We start from the raw sequence: 25,353 nt of genomic DNA, 5'->3' as shown, positions 1-25,353 counted from the left end.
GAACCCTGTAGTCATTCAGCAGCCATATACATATATTTTTTTTTTGCAAATATTTTCCTTGCAGAGAGTGTGTGGCATCTCTCTATGAAGTCATGTGATAGCACCAGTAGGCATAGGCCACATCAACCTCATTACCTTTATGTTACGAACTTTTGTTGAAAGTTGGGAGATACAGAAGGAGTTTTGATCCCTCAAAGCTAGCAGAACCTAAATAGATATTATACAACAACTGGTGGGACTACAGAAGCATTTACAAAGTCCTCAACATATGAGAAATTGCATTGGATTTGATAAACTAATGTTTAGCATCTCATCGGTTGATAAATCATGTAGCGGCTTACATAGAAGCCTGCAATATATATTTGGGTTCTTCAGACTCCAACCTGAAGCTTGACAGTGGCTTGGGAAATCCTTGGCCAAAAGAAGTTGTCTAAATCAGACATCCTTTAGCTTGATCACAGTCTTTTCTGCCCTTCATCAAGCCATAACCCCTCCATCCAGTTGTGAGGTCTGCCACAGATTGTCATGCTTACATCCATCTCCTTTGAGGGCAGCTGCTTTTTTGACATCTTGCTGCCTGCCACCGAGAGCTGCTTCCTTTTCTGTGTGTTTAATGCAATTGTGGCCTCATCATTGAGTTGCTTGTTTTCGTAGAGAATACATCCCTTTGATACAGTTAGGCCCTGCTATCATTAGGGAGCTTGCTTTTGGAGAAGAACCTGCTAAGTCCGGTGGCATGCTTTTCAGCAAATGAATCCGATTTTATGTCACCTCTGCTTCTTAGAAACCTTCCAGGGGACCTAGCTACAGGACCCATCACTAGATCTCTAGGAGAAGATGCTGCAAAAGTAGAATCTTTGTGGTAATCAGGTGAAACCATAGCAAAGCCCATGGACTTATCAGGTGAAAGCTGACCTAAGTTTATCTGTGAGTCGTCAAATGACCCACTGTTTTCACTTATAGTTTGTAGCTTTTCACTCAAACAGTAAACTTTTTGCTGGGTCTTCAAGGTTTTGATAGAAGAATGCTCTGATTTCTCTGATGCATAACCTAATCCCCGGCGATCTTGAGGCATTTCAAGAGCTTGTAGCTGCTTCCCTAACACCAGAATAGTCTGCTGACATTCGGCAAGCTTTTCTGCGTATCCACCAAGTTCTTGATCCTGCTCACAAAAAAAAAAAAAAAACACAAGGTTTGAAGAGTACACCTCAAATGCTTTAGCAGGAGGCTTCACAGGAAGAAATGCCCCACTCAAAGACGTACTTTTCCAAGCCATATGACTGCCTTCTAGCTTGTAGCCTTGTTGGAAACCATGCTTAAGCAGGCTAGCTATGGATGAGTAAATTTCCTAATGTATGCAGTGTGCACACATATTTTCTTTAGCGGAGCTTAGTCCCTAAGTGAACAGAAGGGCAGTGTTTGTCTGATGATTAACATAGCAAAGGGGCCTCCATTGCCCTCTCTCTCTCTCTCTCTCTCTCTCTCACAGGTGCAGCAACCACCTGCCATGGCAGAACTATATCTGTCTCTTAATGAGGAGCCTATGCTAAAAACTAGTAGCAATCTTCCTTACCGTTGCAGATTCATGCTGCAGCTCACGGCGGCTATCATACAACCTCGTGGGCAGAATATCCGCCACATGTGGCAAAAAAATCCTACGTTCCAAAACAAGGCTAGAGTGTAACGTAGTATACACAAGTCTCCTTCAGAAGTCTAAGCTCTGCCTAAGAAGAAAAACTGCATTGCAAAGAGGTTCAGCTTTCAGCTCTTAGCTCTCTTAGGATGTTACTATTTTCATTCTTTCTTTCAGATTTGTTATGATGAGACATCATCATCATCAGTTGTACCTTGTTTTGGTCTCAGGGCCATTTCGGCCTTCAGGAGATGTTAATATATCTTTCTTTCTTTCTTTCTCCAACAAATTCCTAGGCATCTCTGACCAGGGAAATTGATAATCCTGGACAGTGGATTAAATGCCTCCCAAAAGCAGAAGCAAGTGTATCACCAGCTTCCTGACGGAGAAATATGTTGATGTCTGACACAGCCCTGGCCCCTATCCAAGGAAGTAGCTCTGCTGTCTCATCATGCAAGGACAAAATCTCAACACGAGTGTGGAATTCCCTCCAAACCCATGTGAAGTGTATGAGGTCTCTACTGCTGTCTTTACAAAAGGTTTCTGAATCCATTTTCCATACTTTGTATAGACTTCTGTAAGTCTGTACGAGATGTAATTTAACCCATCAATATACTTATATAAAACCAACCATATGTTGAGAGTCCACAAGCTGCTCCATAAAAGCTAACCACAACGCGCGCCTCCCCCCCTTCCCCCCCTTCTTCCTTCCTTCCTTCCTGCAGGGGGCTCCAAGTGATAAGGTGGCAAGTACATTAGGTCCTCGATTAAGGAACCACACTCCCAAGTCATTTCGCAAATCTAAATGGAAAGGGCACATAGCATCCTTTGGCTAATCTTATTATTAGCATTTGCAGCTTCTGTACTGGGGCACATCCAGCTTCTGAATTACTTCTCTTTAAGAGCGAAGATCCTCCACTAAAAAACAAGCGAAGATGTAAGAAATGGACCTTGGCTAAATTTTCTGCCACTTCAGCCACGGACATGATTGATTCATTATTGTCTACAACAGTAAGCCTGAAAACCAAGACGAAAAACCATGCTAATGAGTGTTCAGGTCTTATATTGAAGAGATCATCTACTCTCTTCTAAAAAAGCAATGAAAAAAAAACAAATATTTCCTTTGGAGTGCTTACATGGTGGAGCACACTTGCTGCTGTTGAAACAACCCTCCTTCCACCTCTCTACTGCATGGTGTCTCACCCTGGAGTTGCACTTCTTGAGATCCAGCTTTTCTCACACCTTTTTTTGGTTCTCCTCTGGCACCACTTGGTTGGGGTTTAAGTGACCTTTGAGAAGCAACACAGTCTGCTACATCATTGCCAAAATATTGTTTGTTGTCGGCCGCCATTGGGCTCTTTTGCACCTCTACGGCATTAGATTCAGAGTTTTGTAGCAGAGATTTTAGGAGTTCAAGGTCTTTTGTCATTAGAGTCAATTTTGCATCAATTTCTTCTTTCTCACCTTTCAGCTGGGTAAGCTGCTCTTCAATGCATTGATTCCTAGTGACATGATCAGTTGCATGCACTTCTTTCGAACACAGATGATTATGAAGCTTTTTGGGCTGCTGCTCTGGACCTACGAGAGACTCTTGTATAACACATGAAATAGAGTCCCCTTTCGAATAGGCCATGCTTGCTCTGCCAGGGTTACCGGCAATGGCTGAGCTTCTACCAAACTCAAGGCGCCTCCTTACTCTGTGTGTTTCAGGCAGTTTATATGGCAAAGAAAATATATGGCTTACCAACCACTCCAAGGCAGACGCAATTTCTTCCAAAAAGTCATTGATATCCACTTTCTCATGTAAAACTCCATCACAGAGTATGATGAGGCTTCTGATACAAGATTCAAATTCTGAGCTTCTCCATAGCTTTGCTGTGCAAGAGTTTGCTAAAGAGTCACTGATGTCTGATACTGAATGTGACTCAGAAAAACCTTCTTTCCAATCCAATTGAGGAAGTTCTTCAAAAAGGCAAACCACCTTATGCACAGCGTTAGATAACTCTGAACCAGCATGATTTTTCTTTGATGGAAATTTGATGTCCTGCTTGAATGTGGCTTCTTCTGATTGACAACTAGATTGACCACTGGGCGACCAAGCTCTTGTATCCCTTACTTCTGGTGACTCCATTCCATGGCATAATGCATAGGAGGGTCCAAATGGGTCACTTAAGTGCTTAGACATTGTATCCAAGGCAGCTCTGACCTCTTCATATAAATCATTTTGAGATTTCCCTTCTGTTTCAGCTTGAAGCAGTGCTACTAGATGTTTCTCCATGCTCCACAGGGCAGCTTTGGCCGCCAAATTTTCGAGCTTAGTGGCATTTAGCTCATTCTCAGCACAAGTAAGCTTGGTCCTGAGGTCAGTGCATAAACTGTTTAGTGACTTGAGTTTATCCTCAGAGTCCTTGGCTTTGCTGAAGCCGTCCAACTGATCCTGGCTGGTTGGTCTGAGCAGAACATCTATCTTCTCAATTTCTGCTCCCAAAACCTTGGTGTGGTTCTCGAAAGGCATTGACGCCAGCTTCTCCATCTCTGCAAAGTCATCCATGAGGTCAGAACTGGACAAATGCATACTTGCTTGTGCAACTGCACCTCCTTTGTCATTTCTGATTTGTGCTAGTTCTGAGATCAAGGCAGATGCCCATGACTCTGCACAGTTGCTTTCATCTTCTACACCTCCATCCTCGGGACCTAATAGGAGGGCTTGTTCTACTGATGATGTATACCCCTCGAAGGCCGATCGAGTGGATCTGTGGAAGATGTTGTGGGGCCGTGATGGCAAAGCCTTTTCCAGTTGCTCTTCGGCAGCCGAGAGCTTGCTGACAGTCTTGGCACACATAAACCTAGCAGACTTCAGCTCTTCATCTTTCTTCGTGAGAGCCTCTCTCAATGATTTGTTTTCTTTTTCTGTGGCAAGCAAGCGGTCTGTCAACTCTTGAGAAGCATCAGTGGGAGATACATCTATGTAGAATTCAGTGAATCGACTCGAAACCGATGCATGGCTAGCTCTTTCAAATGTAGGCAAGGCCTCCAATTCCATTCTCATCTGAGCCATGGTAGCAGGCCCTGGAAATCTTTGACAAAGAAGAAGACGGAGACGTTGGCACTCACCTTCCAGTTTTGCAGTCCTCTTCACATTCTCCAGGTGCTGCTTATTTGTAGCCTCTGATGCCTTCTTGCTGAACTCGAGCTCTTCGTTTCTTAATTCCAACTCCTTGCTCAGCACATGTAGCTCATACTTCCACTTGGACTGCTCCTTCTCTGCCATCTCCATCCTCGTTTGGAGCACATTGGCCTTCTCTTCTGCTCTGCTTTTTGCATCGGCCTCTTTAGCAGCCCTCGCCCTCTCATTGACAAATTTTGACACCATTGACTCCATCTCACTGCGAAGCTCCTCCAGGTCCTGGTTTTTTGCTGCCACTGCTTCATGAAGTTTCAGCTCCTGGTCTCGGGCATGCTGTAACTGCCGCATGCAATCCTTCAATGCCTCATCCAGACGCCCTACCCGGTCTTCTATGGCAACTTTGTTAAGGATTTCATCATCAAGCTCCTGCTTCAAGCATGCAGCTTCGCATTCTGCCTTCTCCCAGCCTATACAAGAAGCATGAAAGGTCCGCATAAAACACTTGCAGCAAGAAGCCAAGCCTGAGATACAATCCTGAACACAGAACTTGCAACAAGAGGCCTGAGGAACTAATCTAAACACATAGACTTGCAGGTGAGAGAATGGTTCCTAAGCAATGTTCTCACCTGTGACTGCTTCTTCTGCAACCCTAGCATGTTGTTGGACGAGCTCGTCCCTTGCCATGAGCTGCTCGCTAAGGATGTGAAGCTTGATCTCTGCTTGAGTGACAGCATCAGATGCCTTAAACTGGTCCCTGAGTCCTAAATTGGTCCTTAAATGGACCTGCATAAAACACAATGCAAGAAAGGATGATAATGAGGATGATGATGATGATGATGAAGGAGAAGAAAACCTTGTATTTAGCTTGCCCTGATTAGGGGAGAATGTCCTGTTACCGGTTCCTCCATGTTTTGCTTAAAATCCTCTGGTTGAGACGAATCATTGTTGAACCGCGCGGATGCAATCTTCTCGAAGACCTTCTTTTTCCATGACCAGCTTCTCCTCTCCATTTCACCTCCTTTTTTTCCCTGCTTCTGTGAATCCATCTAACAGAGACTCTCAGAAGCATATAAAGAAAAATGATTGACCAGAACTCAAAGTCTGTCATACGAAAAATAAATTACAGGAGACACAGGCCAAGGCTAGAATAGAGCAGAGGATTGAATCAAAACATTAAAAAAACTTCATTTTGATGGAGTGATTGGCACCAACTCCACTGCTGGTTACCTTGGATGAAGAGAAGTACCTGTGGTTTTGACAGAAAATGCTAGGCGAGTTGAGGATTGTCCAACATTACTTGCTAGAAAGCTTCTGGATGAGGGCTATAGTGTTTTGGAAATTTGCAGTGCTAAGAGATTAGGGTACAATAGTTAGTGTACTAGTGTAGAATGTGTTCAGAGATTAGAGTACAACAGAATACAATAGTCAGTGTACTGGTGTAAAATGTGTTAAGAGAAGCTCTTCGAGCGGGAAGCAGGATTAAGCTCAACTTAAATTCACAGAGAGAAGTGAACACACACACACACACAGCGCGCCTCATACTGTCCATTAGAAAATAAAAATTGGCAGAGATTTAAGCTAAACATTACTGTTAATTATGTAAACCAACACCTAAGCTTTTGATGCTGCTAATTATTCGACCAGTTGCTACCTTAGCCATAGGTTTTTCAAAGGATTTTAGAATTGATTAAAATGGCACTAACAATACACATTGACAAAATTGGTTGCAGAGGTAGAGCATTATGCAGGGCCAAATTCTGTCCTTTTTTTGGGGGGGAGGGGGGGAAATAATTTGGCTACCGTATAAAGAGAGTTGAAATCTAGTCTCTCTGCAAAATGTGCCAGCAGGGGACCACATGGAAGTGCACATGGTGGCAAGCCTGGGTGCTGAAAGGGCTCTGTGGGTGTGTAATGATAGCTTCTCTGCACACAAAAGCAAGTATACGATGCAGCATCTTCAGTGCCTTTTAAGATTTATCCTTGTACTAGCAGCAAGAGAGCCTTCATTGTAACTTTCAAGTTGTACATGAAGAGATCTTAATGAAAGGGAGAGGGGTGAAGGGGGACCAATTTTTTTTAAATGGGAGTAGTAGTGCATGCAATGCGACAAAAGCATGCCATTGACCTTTGATTAAGCATGCATTACAAGAGACAAAATGCTCACCCATCATTTTACTGATGCCCTCATGCCATTACGCATGTGCCAAGATCATTGATGCCCCTCATGGTAATGATGCCCTAAGGATGTGGCCACACAAGGTAGGTGCTAGACTCCAGTGTGTGAAAAAAAACAAAACAAAACTACCCTAGAGTGTATTTTGCACTTGTGAAATTAGAAAATAACCTAATCGGCTCCACCCACTTGAGTGGGCCCCGGGTGTGTACGAAAAAAAGAAGAAGAAAATAACCCGATTCCTAGATTTCAGGAGGTTTTAGTCAAAAATCCATTTGAATTAAAAAAACTACCTTTACTAACGGGGCTGGCCGATAAGGCGGGTTGGGTTGTTGTCCATGAGAATGGAAGAATTGAGGACACCTAGGCTGGCATGAACATTGGTAAACAAGGAACTATGGGTGGCTTCCCAAACATGGCCCCACAGATGAATGCTTTTCATAATTTGGTGAAACGTTTTTTCCCACATATTAGTGGTAGGGTGAAGAAAATTTTAGAGCAGTGTTCATAGATAACATTTTAAAGGTTACTTTAAATTTAGAGCATTGTTCATAGATAACATTTTAAAGATTACTTTAAATTTTACACATTTTAAATGTTTTTTTCATAGAGAATCTAATTTTATATATTAGCTATACCTTAGGTAACAAAATGGTCCAAATAACATAGAGAATAACACAAAGGGAAATTTTCGCATATTTTTTGAAATTGAAAAAATGTAAAACTGAGAATCTTGAGAGTCCATTGCATATTGAGTCTAGACCTCTTACCTATTATAAACATTCTAACGAGAGGGGCCCTACCCTAGGTTTTAAGATTCAACATTGAAGCACACACCTAGGTTGTTATCACATCTTTATGCCTTGGCCGGCGATCAAAATTTTATATCTATTTGGCAAGTTTTATTTGCAACAAAAATGAACAACAAGTTAACACGGTCCATGAATGACTTCTGTTAAAGGCCCACCCAATCTTCCATATCACAACCAATGTTGAGCAAAACTAGCTCCGGTGGGACACTTCACCCACATCATGGACCTAGTGCAAGCACACAAGGTTTTATGCCCATTACATCACTCAATAAAGGCATATATTTTAACCATTCTTTGATAAGATTCCTTTTGAGAAAGAGAACTTGACTTATGTGCATCTAGACATTGTGAAAAGATTCCTGCATACCTAAAAGGTTGTTCCCACACCAAAAAAAAGGTACAACACCGGTGGAAAAATTATGATATATAAGAAGAAAAAGCATGTTTACAATACCACTCGTTAAACCACCATACTCTACCAGTGAGATCACTACAACATCAAGCAATTGAGTGATACTTTTTACGTGCATAGGTTAATATGGTTTTACTCACTCGACCTACTGTAAGATGCTTTACCATCTTACCCACTCAGACAGATACTTGTAAGATGGTGTTGGAACATATAAAGTGGCCTTATAGTAGGTCGAGTGGGTAAAACCATGTTAACCACTCCATAGGTTAACATGGTTTTACCCACCCTTGTAATATAATACTTGTGAGCTTTTCTCTTCTCTCTTCTTGTTTGCATGTATGCTATTGATTCTTACTTGCTTGATGGATGCATGCTAGATAGGTTTGTTTTTAAGGTTCTTTCTCACATTAGCTTCTTCTTCTTCTCCCGCTTTTAGTGAGAGAGAACTGTTGTGAAGGCTATCTCTTCTTCTTCTCCCTCTTTTAGTGAGAGAGAATCCCATTAATGGACCTTGAAGACATCCCCTCCTCAAGGGCAATCTCTGCCTCTTGGGTAGGGACAAGAGAGAGGTCAAAAAGCATAATGAGTAAGACACTAGAACCCCTTGACCTACATCATCGGTGGTCAAAGTGGTAGACAAGAAAAGGTGAAGTAATCAGAAAGCCCACTCCTCATCATGTGAGGAATGAACAGCAAGATCTGCTGATGTAGATGCTGCAGCAACATGGGCTGAGGTAGATGCAGGGGCTGATGTAGAGGTTTTAGAGTAGCAGTCCTTCTCCCGGTGATTATCACGGCCACAAATGGTGCATGGATGAGCCTTGAAGCAGTCCTTCTCCATATGATTAGTTCTCCCACAATGGGTGCAAGGCTTTCTTACCTTAGAACCTCCTTTCTTTGCTAAAAATGCAGTGTCAGTTACCTTTTGTTGTTTTGTTCTTTCCTCTTCTTGGAGAGCATTGATGATACCTTCAAGAGTAGGATTATTGTGATACTTGAAGGTAGTGACAAGAGTAGCATAGGTGTCAGGTAAGCTTTTGAGAAGCACAGCAATAGCAATATCTTTGGAGATGGGGGACTTCACTGATGCAAGCTGAACCATAAGACTGCGAAAATAATTGACATGAGAGGCTATAGTAGCTCCCTCCTGCATATATAGATCAAAGAATGAGATCATAAGTGCAATCTTAGAGTTTTTAGAACGGGGTCCAAAAAGGGTATCCAAAGTGATCCATGCTCGACAAGCAGACTGTATGTCGGGGAGATGTGATGAATGTAATCATCTCCAAGACCGAGCAGGATGATAGCATAGGCTTTGTCATTCTTGGCAGTGGGAGCATAAGTGATAACTTGCTCAATGTCGGAATCTTCGGGAGCAGCATGGTGAACAACGTCCCAAAGACCTTCTTTCATAAGATGGCACTTGATTTTGATTTGCCAGGTGTCAGGCTAAAATTTGAAAGGGGTTTTTGGTCAGTGTACATATGGTGCGTGTGGTGTGTGAATAAAATTTGCCCTGAATGCCCTGGCAAGTGTATAGGCCGAGTGGTTTGGTTGTGAGCCGGTATTTGCACGTGTTTTTTTCCAGAGAAAGTGCTGGAGATCTGAAGTTTCTATTGTAACATGTGGTGTGCAGGTGGTTACTAAAAAGAGGGCACCGACTGGAAATTGATGGGCTTGGTTGTTATGATGCTGATGAGGGTGGCCGGGAGCAGTTCTGGTATTGGAAGGTTATGGACGCGGTGATATGATTCGAAGTGGAGAAGAAGGGGCTCTTTTAGCATTAGTGTGGTCATTATTTTGTGGCTTGAAGCTTTAAAAATAATATATATATATATAATCCACATGGCCATGGTTTTAATGGCCACATGGAAGGCTGGGTTGGCTGCCAGCTCAACGTCTGGAAGATGCGAGGGAGGTGGCTGCTTCGAGAAGGTGACGGGGGTTGATGAGAAGAGGGGCTGGCTGTAGAGAAACGGGGTGGGAGAAGTAGTAGAGCTGGGGTTCGCTTGTATGAAGTGGAGGCCGCCTCAGAGTTGGTGACTGGAGGCCTTGGTGTGACTAGGCAACATGTAGGCTTGCTGAAGTAGAGAGCGGCTACCTTGTTTGTGTGAAGGCTGGCGGAGGTGTTGCAGATATCAAGGACCGCTTTGAAGGAGAGCCGGGTGGAGAAAGAAGAAGCGCTGCTGGCCTTGGCGACAAGAAGAGACTGGCGACAAGAAGAGACTGCAACGGCTTGAGTGCAGAGGCAAGAGAGGCTGGCCCTTGTAACGCCGTCTGGAGAGAGAGTTGGTGACTAGAGGCCTTGGCGTGACTGGGCAACGAGTAGGCTTGCTGAAGCGTTGCAGCTACAGTAGGTGCTCGAAGGCGACTCAGAACCTGGTGAGATCCGCCGCTTTGCTGTAGACAAGCTAGCGACTTGCAAAAAGGCCGCCTAGGAGCAGCTGGTGGCAAGGTGGACACCAAAGGGGCTGGGTTTGTGAAGAGAATGCGCAGGGCATAGCTCTGCTGGGTGAAGAGCATGGTCGCCTCATGGGAGATGCAGGCGCCTTGGTTATAGAGGGGCTATGGAGCGTATGCAGCCCCCACAAGAAGAGAGAGCTGCAAGAAGTGTGAAGAAGCATAAGCCGAGAGTGCCCAGGTCTTTTCAGAGATAGCTGCCTGACTGGTGACTGTACAGAAGAGGCTACAGGCCTCTAGGTGAACGTGACAGTATGGGCTGATGATTGAAGCAGCAAGAGAGGGCTGCTGTTAGGAAGGGATTGAATGATGTGGCTTGGGCTAGATACAAGAGCAAGGGAAGGTGATGCTGCGGTGAGCGGTTAGTCGTGGTGCTGAGGATTGTGCAGAGGCTCTGGTGGTTGGTGAAGCTGCTGGTCACGACATACAGAGAGTGGGAGCTGCTGAGATGAAGGTTAGCTGGTGTGGGCGCCTTCTGGTGAGAGTAGCTGGTCTTGTGTGGGCGATGATTGCAAGCAGTGCGTGGATGCTGACCAGAGAGGGAGCCTTGGGTTTTTGTGTGGGTTGGATGCAGAAGAGGTGCTGATATGTGGGCTGGAGATAGTGGGGCTCGCCTACGACAATTGGCAGGTAGCAGCTGGAGACAGAGAGTAGCCGAGCTACAGAGAAAGTGAAGAAGGGTTGCTGGTGTGGGCGCCCTCTGGAGATTACAGGGACCGGGAGCCAGAGGCTCGGTTGTCAGACGCAAGGGTTCATTCCTTTGGCAATAAATCCTGGCCAGAGTCCTGGTCTTTGGTGTATTTGGTGAGTTTGTACATGGTTGATGCTGTATATGTTTTTTGCTAAATGATCATCTGTTCGTTGTGGTTCTGAGCTGTCTTAATGGTGTGGGTGGGTGGCGCATGGTGAGAGAGTGTTCCAGCCGGTGGCTGGTGGTGCCCCGTTCGTGGTAGTGTTTCCAAGTTTGCGAGGTGGAAGGGCTATAGAGGCAGGTTCTTTCTTCTTTTTTTCACCTCACATCCTTCTAGTGCCCCCACTGAGGAGTTTGCTCAGGCATTGTTTGACTGAGGATAGCTCAGGGATTTCTCTTACGAGGGTGTATGCCCCAGAGTGAGAGATTGAAGGAAGGTGTTTTTGGGTTTTTGTTGGGATTGAAGGTGAAGCTTGAGGGTGATGTCTTATCCAGAGTTTTATGGTGGTTCGAATGAGGATGTGGCAGATTTCTTGGAAAGGATGGAGGTTGCATGCATAAGCAACCACATCAGTGAGTCGATACAGGTGTTGCGGCTATTGAGCATTTGCTTGAAGGGAGATGCAAGGACCTGGTACAGAGCTTATGAGGAGTCGTTAAGGGATGCTGTTCCACGCATTGAGATGACTGAGGATGGATTAAAGACAGCACTCAGCAACAGGTTCAAGAAGGTGGAAGACCCTGACAAGATTTGGCATGAGGTGCAAACTCTGACACAAGGTGAGTTTGAATCAATAGATGATTATATGAAGAAATTTTCTTTGCTATGGGAGACTCTATGCAGGGCTTTAGGGGAAGACCAGGTACCCCCTAACATGATGAAGAAAAACAAGTTTGTAGCCGGGCTTAAGAGGAGTATTCACTGGAAAGTGGAATTGAAGAAGCCCAGGTCTTATGAGGATGCGGTAGAAATTGCTAAGTCAAAAGACTGGAAGCTGCAGCGGATGAATCAGCTGGGGATGATTCCAGTGGTAGCACAGCCGGAGATTCATAGAGTGGAGGCTACACCCATGAATGCAGTGATTGAGAGGATGAAGCCCACTGAAGCCCAAGCTATGCAGATGGTGCCTCAAGCTAGTCAGGGAGTACCTATGGTTCCTGCAGGTTCTGATGAGGGATTGCGACAGGATATGAAGCAGATGGTTGATCTTATGAAGAATTTGAGCTTAAATTTAATGGGAAGTATAGGTGGTGGACGTGGTAGAGGCAGGGGCAATAATCCTGAAGGGGGAGATGGACAAGCAGGGTATGGACGTGGTCGTGGTAGGGGCCGTCGTTTCATCCCTACATGCTGGAACTGTGGTGAGCTTGGTCATTTGAGTACAGATTGTGATAAGCCTCAGCAAATGGGTGGTGATATGTACCCACTTCCTTCACAGCTACCTCACAAGTCAAATGATTATGGTATTGATATCAGGGATCAAGCAGGCCCCAGTGGAATCACAGCTAAGGAGAAGGGTAAAACTAAGGTGATAGATGTGGTCACCCTTGAGAAGACGAAGGAGGCAGAAGTTGATGTGATGCCTTTGGGGAAATGGATGCCACAAGAAAGGGAAAGCAAGGATACTGCAGGGCCCAGCAAGAAGAAAGGTAAAGTGAAGGAAGGAGAGGATGTGAAGGTTAAGCAGAAGCGGAAGTCTCGTAGGAAGTTTCAGGTAACTGATTTTCCACTAGGGGGTGGGCAGGATAGTTACAGTTTGCAGGAGGACATGGCTGGAAGGAAGGCTAACATTACTTTTGGGCAATTGATAGAGTTAGCTCCCAATTTGAAGCGTCAATGGAAAAGACTTGTGAACCCGAGAGAGAAGGAGCCTGCCAAAGGGATAGTGACTGTTCTATCTGTTCAGGAGTTGCCTGATATATGTCTTGTGGGGTGAATGTGTGGTATAAAGGGAAGAATCTGGGAGAGGCATACATAGATGGTGCAGCACAGATTTGTGTGATCACATTAGCAGCTGTGGAGAGGCTTGGTCTTAATTTCACTGAAGCATCTGGTTTCCGTATTCGTCTAGCTAATCATCAGAAAGTCAAATGCTTAGGTATGATTAAGGAGTTAGAATTGGAAGCTTTTGATGTAAAGGTGCTTGTGGATTGTCATGTTATGCCTGCAGGAATGGGTGCATTCCCCATCATTTTGGGAAGACCATGGCTGAGAGCGGTGAAGGCTGTTCAGGATTGGAGGAAAGGGGTTATTACTCTATATGACAGGAGAGGATATAAGAAGCAGTTTAATATGGATAACCAGAAGCCTGTCAATGATGAAGAGGAAAGTGAAGCTAATTCGAGTGATGATACGACTAGTAGCACCACTACTAGTGAGGGAACAGGAAATACTTCATCCAGTGAGGAGGATGCAGAGATGGATGCCCTGGTTATTGATGAAGAAGTGCTTAGTGATGAGGTTGCTGAACAAGAAGAAGCCATACATGAGGAATGCGAGGAGGTACAAGTGAATCATAAGCAAAGGTATGCCTGTGATGTGAAAGAGTCTGTTTTTAAATCTTTGGATGATGAACCTGTGTGGGATGAGTGGGATATAGATAGTCTACAGGATGAGGAGCTTGAGTTGGAGCTAGATGACCAGATGTGTATTAATATTAAAAAAGCCATGACCAGAATTGAGGCTATGAAGAAAGAGAAACACCAGAAGTCTTTGAATGGTGTTGATGCTATGGATGAGAGGGATGCTGTAATAGGTGAATTTCTTGGTGGCCTTGATGAAGATGAGCATACAGGAATTGAGGTGGATGCTTTGGGAATGGTGCCTTTTGAAGAGGAGTTTGTTTTGCCTGTGGTGGCTGGTTTTGATGGTGATGTTTCTTATGTGGATGGACAGGAAAATGTTATGGTACAACAGGTTTTTTTTTATGAGGCTTTCATCAATTTTTACCCTCAGCAGGAGTTGCTGCATTGGTTTTTCGATATTGGTGCTGACCATATCAGTGATTTTGGAGTTGAGATGAGGCAGGATGGTGTGTATGTCAGGAGCTTTGTTTCCAGAGGCTCTGGTATTGTGTTGTGGGATATGGGATGGCAAGACATGCCTTGGGAGGATGACAGAGTTTCTTGGATCATTTGGAACAGAGATGTGTTGGTTACACTGTATGATGCTCAGAGGATAGATGGAGGGAAACGTGGTCATATGCTTTCTGCTGATCATAAATGATTCAGCAGGCTAGGGGTTGGGCAAAGTATGTCAGGCTAAAATTTGAAAGGGGTTTTTGGTCAGTGTACATATGGTGCGTGTGGTGTGTGAATAAAATTTTTTCTGAATGCCCTGGCAAGTGTACAGGCCGAGTGGTTTGGTTGTGAGCTGATATTTGCACGTGTTTTTTCCAGAGAAAGTGCTGGAGATCTGAAGTTTCTATTGTAACATGTGGTGTGCGGGTGGTTACTAAAAAGAGGGCACCGACTGGAAATTGATGGGCTTGGTTGTTATGATGCTGATGAGGGTGGCCGGGAGCAGTTCTAGTATTGGAAGGTTATGAACGCGGTGATATGATTCGAAGTGGAGAAGAAGGGGCTCTTTTAGCATTAGTGTGGTCATTATTTTGTGGCTTGAAGCTTTAAAAATAATATATATATATATAATCCACATGGCCATGGTTTTAATGGCCACATGGAAGGCTGGGTTGGCTGCCAGCTCAACGTCTGGAAGATGCGAGGGAGGTGGCCGCTTTGAGAAGGTGACGGGGGTCGATGAGAAGAGGGGCTGGCTGTAGAGAAACGGGGGGGAGAAGTAGTAGAGCTGGGGTTTGCCTGTATGAAGTGGAGGCCACCTCAGAGTTGGTGACTGGAGGCCTTGGTGTGACTGGGCAACAAGTAGGCTTGCTGAAGCAGAGAGCGGCTGCCTTGTGTGTGTGAAGGCTGGCGGAGGTGTTGCAGATATCAAGGACCGCTTTGAAGGAGAGCCGGGTGGAGAAAGAAGAAGCGCTGCTGGCCTTGGCGAGACAAGAAGAGACTGGCGACGGCTGAAGTGCAAAGGCAAGAGAGGCTGGCCCTTGTAACGCCGTCTGGAGAGAGAGTTGGTGACTGGAGGCCTTGGCGTGACTGGGCAACGAGTAGGCTTGCTGAAGCGTTGCAGCTGCAGTAGGTGCTCGAAGGTGACTCAGAACCTGGTGAGATCCGCCGCTTTGTTGTAGACAGGCTGACGACTTGCAAAAAGGCCGCCTAGGAGCAGCTGGTGGCAAGGTGGACACCAAAGGGGCTGGGTTTGTGAAGAGAATGCGCAGGGCATAGCTCTGCTGGGTGAAGAGCATGGTCGCCTCATGGGAGATGCAGGCGCCTTGGTTATAGAGGGGCTATGGAGCGTATGCAGCCCCCACAAGAAGAGAGAGCTGCAAGAAGTGTGAAGAAGCATAAGCCGAGAGTGCCCAGGTCTTTTCAGAGATAGCTGCCTGACTGGTGACTGTACAGAAGAGGCTACAGGCCTCTAGGTGAACGTGACAGTATGGGCTGATGATTGAAGCAGCAAGAGAGGGCTGCTGTTAGGAAGGGATTGAATGATGTGGCTTGGGCTAGATACAAGAGCAAGGGAAGGTGATGCTGCGGTGAGCGGTTAGTCGTGGTGCTAAGGATTGTGCAGAGGCTCTGGTGGTTGGTGAAGCTGCTGGTCACGACATACAGAGAGTGGGAGCTGCTGAGATGAAGGTTAGCTGGTGTGGGCGCCTTCTGGTGAGAGTAGCTGGTCTTGTGTGGGCGATGATTGCAAGCAGTGCGTGGATGCTGACCAGAGAGGGAGCCTTGGGTTTTTGTGTGGGTTGGTGGATGCAGAAGAGGTGCTGATGTGTGGGCTGGAGATAGTGGGGCTCGCCTACGACAATTGGCAGGTAGCAGCTGGAGACAGAGAGTAGCCGAGCTACAGAGAAAGTGAAGAAGGGTTGTTGGTGTGGGCGCCCTCTGGAGATTACAGGGACCGGGAGACAGAGGCTCGGTTGTCAGACGTAAGGGTGTATTCCTTTGGTAGTAAATCCTGGCCAAAGTCCTGGTCTTTGGTGTATTTGCTGAGTTTGTACATGGTTAATGCTGTATATGTTTTTTGCTAAATGATCATCTGTTCATTGTGGTTCTGAGCTGTCTTAATGGTGTGGGTGGGTGGCGCATGGTGAGAGAGTGTTCCAGCCGGTGGCTGGTGGTGCCCCGTTCGTGGTAGTGTTTCCAAGTTTGCGAGGTGGAAGGGCTATAGAGGCAGGTTCTTTCTTCTTTTTTTCACCTCACACCTGTTGAAATTTGAGCTAAATGATGAGCTATGGTGGATCAAACACTAGAATCAACATAATTAACAAAGTGATTAGCAAGTGATTAAGACATAATTAGTGAATAATTAGCACATAGATTAATGTAGGCATGGATACTCAAAAACCAGCAAATTCTCATTAGGACTATGCCTCAATTTATAGAGTTTACATCAAGCATCAAATCCCATTGATTTCTCCATGATTCACTCCCAGAATATCTCCACCTCTTGCCTGATTCTCTCCACCTCTTCTCTTTTCCCTGATTTTCTCCCAGAATATCTCCACACTCCTAAATTCCCTCATGCTACCCATTATTCTCTCCCAGTAGGTTCTTCTCACCTTTTCACAGGTTCTTTCACAATTACATCTTCTCTTTTACAGCCTCTATCCAAGAGCTTGTTCCCACACACACCCTATTCACTTGTATATTTCAACACCTCCCCTCAAGTGAATAATCCTAGCACACCTAGACCCTATACCAAGTTTGCCTCCCCTTACTTGGCAGTCCGCGACCAGTGTCTACTCCTCCCCTCAAGTTATCTCAGCACACCTGGACCCTATATCAAGTTTCTCTCTTACTTGATAGCCTGCAACCAGTGCCTCAGATCCCTAAACCCATAGTCCTTGACACTCTCTCTCTCTATGTGTCCAAGGCTACTATAGTTGCCCGCGACCTTGACTAAAGTGCTCACACATACATCTACCACGTGGCCTACATCATCGGTGGCTCAGAGGTGGTTTTACTTTATTGGGGCAGGTTACATTGGGTTGTGGGGTCTCTCTCTCTCTCTCTCTCTCTCTCTCAGATATTTTCACATGGCTCCTCACTCTTTGGAGCCTCACATCTTCTCTTGTCTTCAGTCTTCTTCTCGTGGCAGCATCTCTCCACGCGTCCGTCTCTTCTTTCAGTCTTCTCGGGGCAGCTTCTCTTCTCGGGGCAGCTTCTCTTCTTGTGGCAGCTTCTCTTCTCGTGTCCATGTCTTCCTTCAGCTTTTCTTCTTGGTGTGGATCCTCTTCTTGGAAAGAGATATTCTTCTTCTTTCATGGCTGGGGCCATGAGCTCGTTCGTCAGGTCATTTTGCTCTATGTGAGCAACATGTTTCAATGTTTTGCTGACAGTTCCTTTGGGCTTTTGATGTTCATCTTTTATCATTATGCAATGCAAACCCAAATTTATGCGGGAGGTCTTACCTCTTGCCTTAATCTGGACAAGGGCAGTGTCTGTTCCCATTTTTACACTGATAAAATGTGCCCAATACATAATGCGTATAGCATTCATTCTCATGCACATTCCAAATGCAACTCTGGCTGTTAATAATCTTGAATTTGAGTGAGATTTACAGGCATTAACCAAGGGTTAAATGCAAAATGATGATTTTCACAATTTTTATCAGCACAATTTTCTAGAAATTACACTAAATTAAGGGTAACCAATTTGTACGGGATGGTTGGAGTATCAAACCAACTCCGATTTGAAATCTGAAGTTATAGGGATCTGTATCAGATACCTAATGGTTAATTTGAACCCTCAATTGCACCAAAGTACAGTGATTAGCACTGATTAATCACTGATTAGCAAATTAATGCTCTGGTTTGTGTGCAAAAAACAGAGTATGCGGGGAGCTCAGATCTGGTGCCTTCCACTTCAAATGAGCTCAAATGCTTTCAAAGGCATCAATAGCAATGAGTCTAGTAGAGGATTAAGCCAAGAAACACAAGATTTGACCAAATAATGAAAGCTTAATCTCTGTTTTACCAAAGTCACCTGCAGATTTGATGAAGAGCTTGGATCTCTCTGTAGACTTGATGAAATTAATTTCTGTCTTCACCAGCTTGTAGAGCATGCTTGATTACCCCTTGGGCTAAGAGGAATTAGAGAGCTTTGATTTGTGGAAGTTGCAATGTCAAAAACATCTCAGAAAAACGTAGCCTGCAAATCGAGCTCCCGCCGGCGTTCTGCGTTGAATTAGCCCACAAGATTTGAGATGTGTGTAGCCCTATGAGTCTACTATGAGTACCTAAGAGGGCTTAGCCTAATGTTATGTGTGCAAGGAGAATGGAGTCCTCCACTGGCTGGGGGTGAAGGGGAAGATGAAAAACTCACTAAAAACTGATTTTTTTTTGCTAATTACTTACTAATCCTGATTAATTCACTAGTGGGTTCATAAATCTGGTTGATTCTAGGCATGGCTATGATACCATGTTGAAATTTGAGCTAAATGATGAGCTATGGTGGATCAAACACTAGAATCAACATAATTAACAAAGTGATTAGCAAGTGATTAAGACGTAATTAGTGAATAATTAGCACATAGATTAATGTAGGCATGGATACTCAAAAACCAGCAAATTCTCATTAGGACTATGCCTCAATTTATAGAGTTTACATCAAGCATCAAATCCCATTGATTTCTCCATGATTCACTCCCAGAATATCTCCACCTCTTGCCTGATTCTCTCCACCTCTTCTCTTTTCCCTGATTTTCTCCCAGAATATCTCCACACTCCTAAATTCCCTCATGCTACCCATCATTCTCTCCCAGTAGGTTCTTCTCACCTTTTCACAGGTTCTGTCACAATTACATCTTCTCTTTTACAGCCTCTATCCAAGAGCTTGTTCCCACACACACCCTATTCACTTGTATATTTCAACAACACCAAGTATGAAAGTTGGAGCCATTGAATTTGTCGATAGACATGAGAGAATGAGTAGAAGAGGCCATGTGGGAAGGTCTTACCTTTTGCTAAAATGCAAGGGTAGTGTCTGTTCCCTTACAAGATTGCAGAAATGAATGAAAGAAGAGATCCAAACTATTTTTAGAAGCCGGCTCTCTCACCACTTGTCAAGGCCATAGCATGTGATAGCCCATCGAAGCATGAGGAACTAGCAGTTTGCAGATATGAGGATAAGAAAAGGACTAACTAGCAAACTGAAGGAGACAATGCAGAGTACCTTGTAGATTCTTCAAGAGGAAGCGATGGCAGAACTGAACTGCCTTTAGATGATGCGTAGCCTGTAGCTGAAGAAACACAGCCTCCAGCAGATAGACGTAGGCTGCTGCAGAGGTGTAATACAGCTCCTGTGAATAAGCAGTACAAGTGCTGCTCATCCAGAGAGGGAGGCCAACAGTAGCTGCAGGTATGGAGTGATGCGCAACCTGTAGAGGATGATGCTTGGGAAACACGGCCACTCACATAGGCACAAGTCTCAAGCTTGCTGACGGAAACACAACTAAACCTTTGGGCATCTTGTAGGATATTCAAATATTAAGACCTTCAGGCTAATCTTCCATCATACATTTGTGGTGATGAATTTTCAGAGTCTAGGGTCATACACCATGCTTCTCAGAAGGCATTACAGGATAGACATAAAGCTGGTTCTCAATTGGGAAACCAATCACATTTACGTGGAAAAACTAATCATATTTACATATGTAAATGCACCAATCCTTGAAAATAAACTTGAAACAATGGAAGAATCATCACATGGGTCAAGGCATTCTCACCAATGAGTCTGACACAGCCACTCAGACCACTTTAGTTGATATCTATAGAGCATGCAATGAGTCTGACACAGCCACTCAGACCACTTTAGTTGATATCTATAGAGCATGCAACGTAAAAGCTCATGGATAGGAAAAAGAATATGAGCCCCTCCTAGAGTCTACGGACTCTGAGGATTGGATTCATGTTTGGGCGAACATGGACACTCTTCCACATAAGTTTGGGACAAGGTTTTCATGATTGGTGGACAATATCAAAATCACATCCCTACTCATGCTTACTGTATTTGAAATAGAACTAGGGGTGGAATCCAATTTCCTTGAGCTAGAGCTCCCTAGAAAGACCACCTAGCTTCATGGCCCGCCTTGGTTAACATTGGGGCTAGCCACAACATGTTGCCTTGGGAGACGTGGACCTCATTAGGCCACCCTTGGTTGAGACCAAGGCTAGCCACAACATGTTGCCTTAGGAGACATGAACCTCATTAGTCCGCCCACCTTGCTTAACACTAGGGCTAGCCACTGCATGTTACCTTGGAAGACGTGGACCTCATTAGGCCACCCACCCCTCATACCATCAACTACAACAACCATTACTGGGGCAAACAATTCCTAATTTATTATCATGGAGTAAACAATTCCCATCCATGACCATCAGTTGTTTTGAAGTTGAATTTTATATTGGAACTAAACATGTGTCGGTTGTTTTAAAGCTAGATTTTATATTGGAGCTAAACATGTGTCTTACAAATATGAAAGAGATTATCATGCTTGGGAGGAGATGGGATTGTAGCCATTGATTGTGTAGCCAACTGGGGAAAAAGAACCACAACACTTGAGCTTCCTCATGGAATGGTTACCATACCCTTGGTGGATGAGGGCACCTCGGACCTATCAATGTCAACATCCAAGCCTTGTGCTCTCAAGTAACCCCTAACACTCAACACTCCTCTCGCCTTGCCACGCGTCAACCATCCCCTAAAACTATTATGGAGATCTAAAACCTCACTGAGATGAAAATGAAGACCACCCCCAACCTCAACCTCAAAAAAGGAGGTTTTGCCAAGAAGGAGTGAGTACCTAATAAGAGAACTCTGGCTAGCCAAGGAAAGTACAATGCCTAAGTAAAGATCTGGCAACCATTTAGCCAGAAGCCTATCCATGAGTAGAGATCTGCCGTGGGAGAGCCCCAAGAAATAGAGTTTTACCCACACCCTAGTAGGATCCCTATCAAAATGTTAGAAGCTCAAGGCTTCTATGATAGAAACCCGTTTGTTTGCATCCTAAGAACCTCACATATAGTATCCTAATTGGTGACCTTGAACATCATCGCGAGCTTAGTGGCCAACGTTCCATTGGATCCCAACCAGGATATTAGAATCATGAGGCTTCTACGAAGGGAACCCTTACATTCAGTTTTCGAAGTCAAGAAAGCACCACAAGGCTCTACAACCACGGCATTAAACTCCAGAACAAAGATGGAGTGGAGACTAAAAGCCATATCTCTGATGCCAACCCTAAGCTTAAGTAAGAAGGGAGAGAAGTGGGTTCCACCTAAGCTCATATGTTGACACCACCTTCAAAGAAGTGAGAGGAGACCATGGTGGATGTTAAGCAGGGAGTGGTACCTTGCCCATGTGCAATGGCCTTACCCACATCCATGCCCGTATGTGCATAGTCTCTACATTGACATTTGTATTGACAATCACATGCATGTGTACCCACACATACATGCACCCCCAACGCACACTTGTACAAGTACATGCACACATGATAACATACACTTGCGCATGCACACATATCCCCCCTTTAAAGCCCACTCCCACTTGCTAGACTTTGAAAAAGCTTATGTCACAGTGGATTGGGACTTCTTAGAAGGCATGATGGCACAGATGTGTTTCTCCTAGAGCGGATCAGACAGGTCTCTTGCATGTATAGGGAGGCCCACACCATAGTTTTAGCCAGACGTGGTGAGCACTTTCAGATCTCCCACTCCATAAGGCAGGAATGCCCCTTGGCTCCACTACTCTACCTTTTAGTAGCGGAGGCTATGATAAATTTTCTCAGAGTTAACCCACAGGTCTCCGCCACAAGCTGCCTCTTTGCATAGAGGAGGAGTTACTAGACTTTGAGTTAGTAGATGATAATTCTATGCTTTTGGAGGCTTTGTAGGCATGCCTCTATGCTTTCCACAGTGCTTTGGAGATTGGTAGTAGGCACCTCCATTAATTGGCACAAATCACTGTGATTTTGGATTGGTGACTCTCCGTAGACTGATTAGGGTTTAGATATGGGGTTTACTTATATTGAGAGAGGATGCACTACCTTTGCTGTCAGGTTGCCCCATGGACATCTCACTGAGGGGTTTTATATGGCAAGCTATTTCTTGTTTTTTGGAATCAAGCGAGCAAATTTCATAAAGATTCCCTCCAACTCTCTCTCTCTCTCTCTCTCTCTCTCTCTCTCTCTCACACACACACACACACACACACACACACACACACACACACACACACACACACACACACACACTTTCTCAATTGCCTACCATAGAGGTAACACAAAACAAGATATTGCATAGTTAAGCCCTCTATAATGAGGTTGCTTCTAAGACAACTAAAAATGGGGAAAAAAAGATTACATTAATTGAACTTCTTTTACAAAAGTCCCAAAATACTATAGGACATGAAATGTCAAAATTTGGCATGTGAAATTCCATGCATTCAATGTTCTAAATTAGGGTAGGTTCTCCTATATGAGACAAGGCTTTGTAGAGCTCCAAGTAAGGATAAGTTGGTGGATGACCATATTCTTGTTCTCTGGGCTTAAGCCAAGAACACGTAAATATATGGAGTACAAGTGCTTTCATGAAAGATAAGGCTTCTTCTTGGATTCTCTATCTACAAAATCTTGACACGTACAATACAGCTCATATTTTCCAATGTGTGCATCATCCCCATCATGCTTGTCCTCCAACCTCTACACTTCTTCTACCACTCTAGCTTTCTTTTTCAAAGCTAGCTTTTTTTCCGCTTCCTCTGATACTCACGTGTGGTACCTAACTCTAATGCCATTTCGCATGGCTCAGCCACCCGCCTCTATGCATATAGTGGACCGATACGGTGGTTCAGCCACCTGCCTCTATGCATATAGTGGACCTATACGGTGGTTCTTTCTTTCTTACTTGCCATTTTAGAGGACCTTGTAGCACTACAGCTAGTAGGAGGGTGGGCATGAAACCTTCTCTGCATTCTTGCTCTCCACTTGGTATCCACCTCCCCATATTAGTTCCCACAGCAATTGGCCATATCTTAGGTGGCGAATTGAGCTTTGGGTCTATATTGGCATTCATAATATAGCAATGACGGATGTGATCTGGGAAAAACCACATCCACTGATGAGGCCATTAGGGTGCTTGAGATACCCTTCGAATCATGGTGTAGTCATACCCTTTGCAGATCCGGCTATGCCCACACCTCTTACCACCACAAGGAGTTCCGCCTAAACAGTGACCTTGCAATACATGTTCTTCAGTGGATTTCCTACATTTCTTCATTCACCTTGTGCTCAATCACACAAAACTATGTGGCTTCCATTGCTATTCTTTGATGAGTAGTGGTTGTATCATGCTCCGTAAAATTGATCTTCAATGGCCTATCCACATATTTCCAATCTCGTACATGTGCATTATACTCCGAACGATGTGTTGCCTCATCATCAATATTAATGACCACAGTGGCCAGTCTCTTATGACGTGTAGTTTGCATTGTTTAGGGGGGTAGGTGCCTTATACATGGGTGGCCCTTTAGTTGCCTAATTGACTGTTTGGACTACTTGGGCTGGGCTTGCAAACATCCATTATGTTTGTTTCTCCAAGCTTATTGTAAGCTAGTAGTTAGAGGATTCGTTCCCATCACTGAGCCTTGGAAGGACTTTCTTCTATAGCAAATTATGAGATGCATTTTGATTAGGGGATTAGATTGGATTTATAGCCCACGTTTTATCTTCTTGGATGTAGAGCACCGACCTCCTTCTTCGCCCACGTTTTATCTTCTTGGATGTAGAGCACCGACCTCCTTCTTCGCCCTTGGTGAGATCTCTTCTACGAGCTTGGGATTGCATGAGGAGCTTCTTGGTTCATATTCCTTGGTTGGTTGATGTTGTTCATAGGCAGCCCGTTTTATGGAATGACTTAGATCTTGGATGAATTTAGTAGACCTCTTGGAGAAACCATGCATATCCAGTGGGCTACTTGGGTGACTCTTCTCCCCTCAGTGTTGTTGGATTGAAAGTGGCTCATGAGTCTCATGGAGGATGAGAGAATGCTTCACAACCAGCACTTAAGAGGCACTAGTTAGAGAATTATGCAGATGAATATAGTCATACCTAACCACTGGGAACCCACTTTGAGTGAGGATGATGTACAAGTCTTCTACTCCATTCAGGATAGATGGCTCTTGGAGAGAAGTCTTGAGTAGGATATCATTGAGGGTTTGGTGGTATGCCTAGTGAGAGAGTGGTGGGAAGGGTAGGAAAGCACATCTGTATTGATCCAACTCAAGGGATGATTATGAACTCTTAAAGCCTCTGATTGTTTGATTGGTGTTCTATTAGATACTTGAACTAGGATCCTAGTGAGTGGGAGTGGAGAGATGATTTTAACCCCATGATAATCATGCCCTTCTTTAGTTACACTGTGTGGAATGCCAGACACTTGGTTATGGGACAAATCTAGAGAGTCCCTACTTCTAGAACGCATTGAGAGGTTTATGGGATCACCCTTGTGTTAATCCAATTCTAGGATCAACAAGAGCTACTGCCATTATCTTACATCAAGGAGTCATGGTAGATACGCCAAAGGGTCATACATTCAAGATATAAAGCAATAGTGTCCAAAGCTACAACTCGAACGGGCGCCCGTAATGGTGTGACAGAGTATTTATGGTGATTCACTTCAAGAGTGTGTGGTAGCAAGTTAGGATGAAGTCCTAAGTGATGTACTTCATGGATATATTATGAGAGTAGTCATTGTAATAGCATGAGGCCTGTTATGAGCCTAAAGTGCCTGGCCGGCCATAGTTTAAGTGAGTGTGAACACTTATGGCCATGTATATAAGTGAATTTCTCTCATAATACAACATACTCTACCATTGTGCAATTGAGTCTTGCTCTTGCTAATCCTCTTGCTAATCTATCTCCCTAATGCATGCTAGTGAGTGTATGTGAGTGAAGTGAGGTGAGAGGA

The 25,353-nt window shown here is 44.5% G+C and overlaps 1 protein-coding gene across 4 annotated transcripts; it reads right to left on the bottom strand.

Annotated features, from left to right (window-relative positions):
• Nucleotides 1–249: 249 nt before the first annotated feature.
• LOC147617868 (filament-like plant protein 7) lies at nt 250–6,723 on the bottom strand. 4 transcript variants are annotated; one of them, XM_086776118.1, is made up of 6 exons: nt 6,561–6,723; nt 5,657–5,794; nt 5,387–5,543; nt 2,770–5,227; nt 2,584–2,650; nt 250–1,162 (listed from the first exon to the last, which is right to left on the bottom strand). In XM_086776118.1, exons 2-6 carry the CDS (start codon nt 5,768–5,770, stop codon nt 677–679), a joined length of 3,282 nt encoding a protein of 1,093 aa, XP_086632244.1. In that variant the 5' UTR covers nt 5,771–5,794; nt 6,561–6,723; the 3' UTR covers nt 250–676. The 4 variants fall into 4 exon arrangements, with proteins under 4 accessions (XP_086632244.1, XP_086632245.1, XP_086632243.1 ...); XM_086776119.1 differs by lacking the exon at nt 6,561–6,723 and having other exon boundaries at nt 2,770–4,543; nt 4,748–5,227; nt 5,657–6,541; XM_086776117.1 differs by lacking the exon at nt 6,561–6,723 and adding an exon at nt 6,007–6,541.
• Nucleotides 6,724–25,353: the final 18,630 nt, after the last annotated feature.

This window comes from Cibotium barometz, chromosome 36 (genome assembly GCF_041138505.1).
Source record: "Cibotium barometz isolate CiBa-2024 chromosome 36, ASM4113850v1, whole genome shotgun sequence".
In the NCBI taxonomy this organism is placed as follows: domain Eukaryota; kingdom Viridiplantae; phylum Streptophyta; class Polypodiopsida; order Cyatheales; family Cibotiaceae; genus Cibotium; species Cibotium barometz.
The sequence above is the reverse complement of the archived record's forward strand: the minus strand, read 5'-3'. Positions and strand labels throughout refer to the sequence as shown.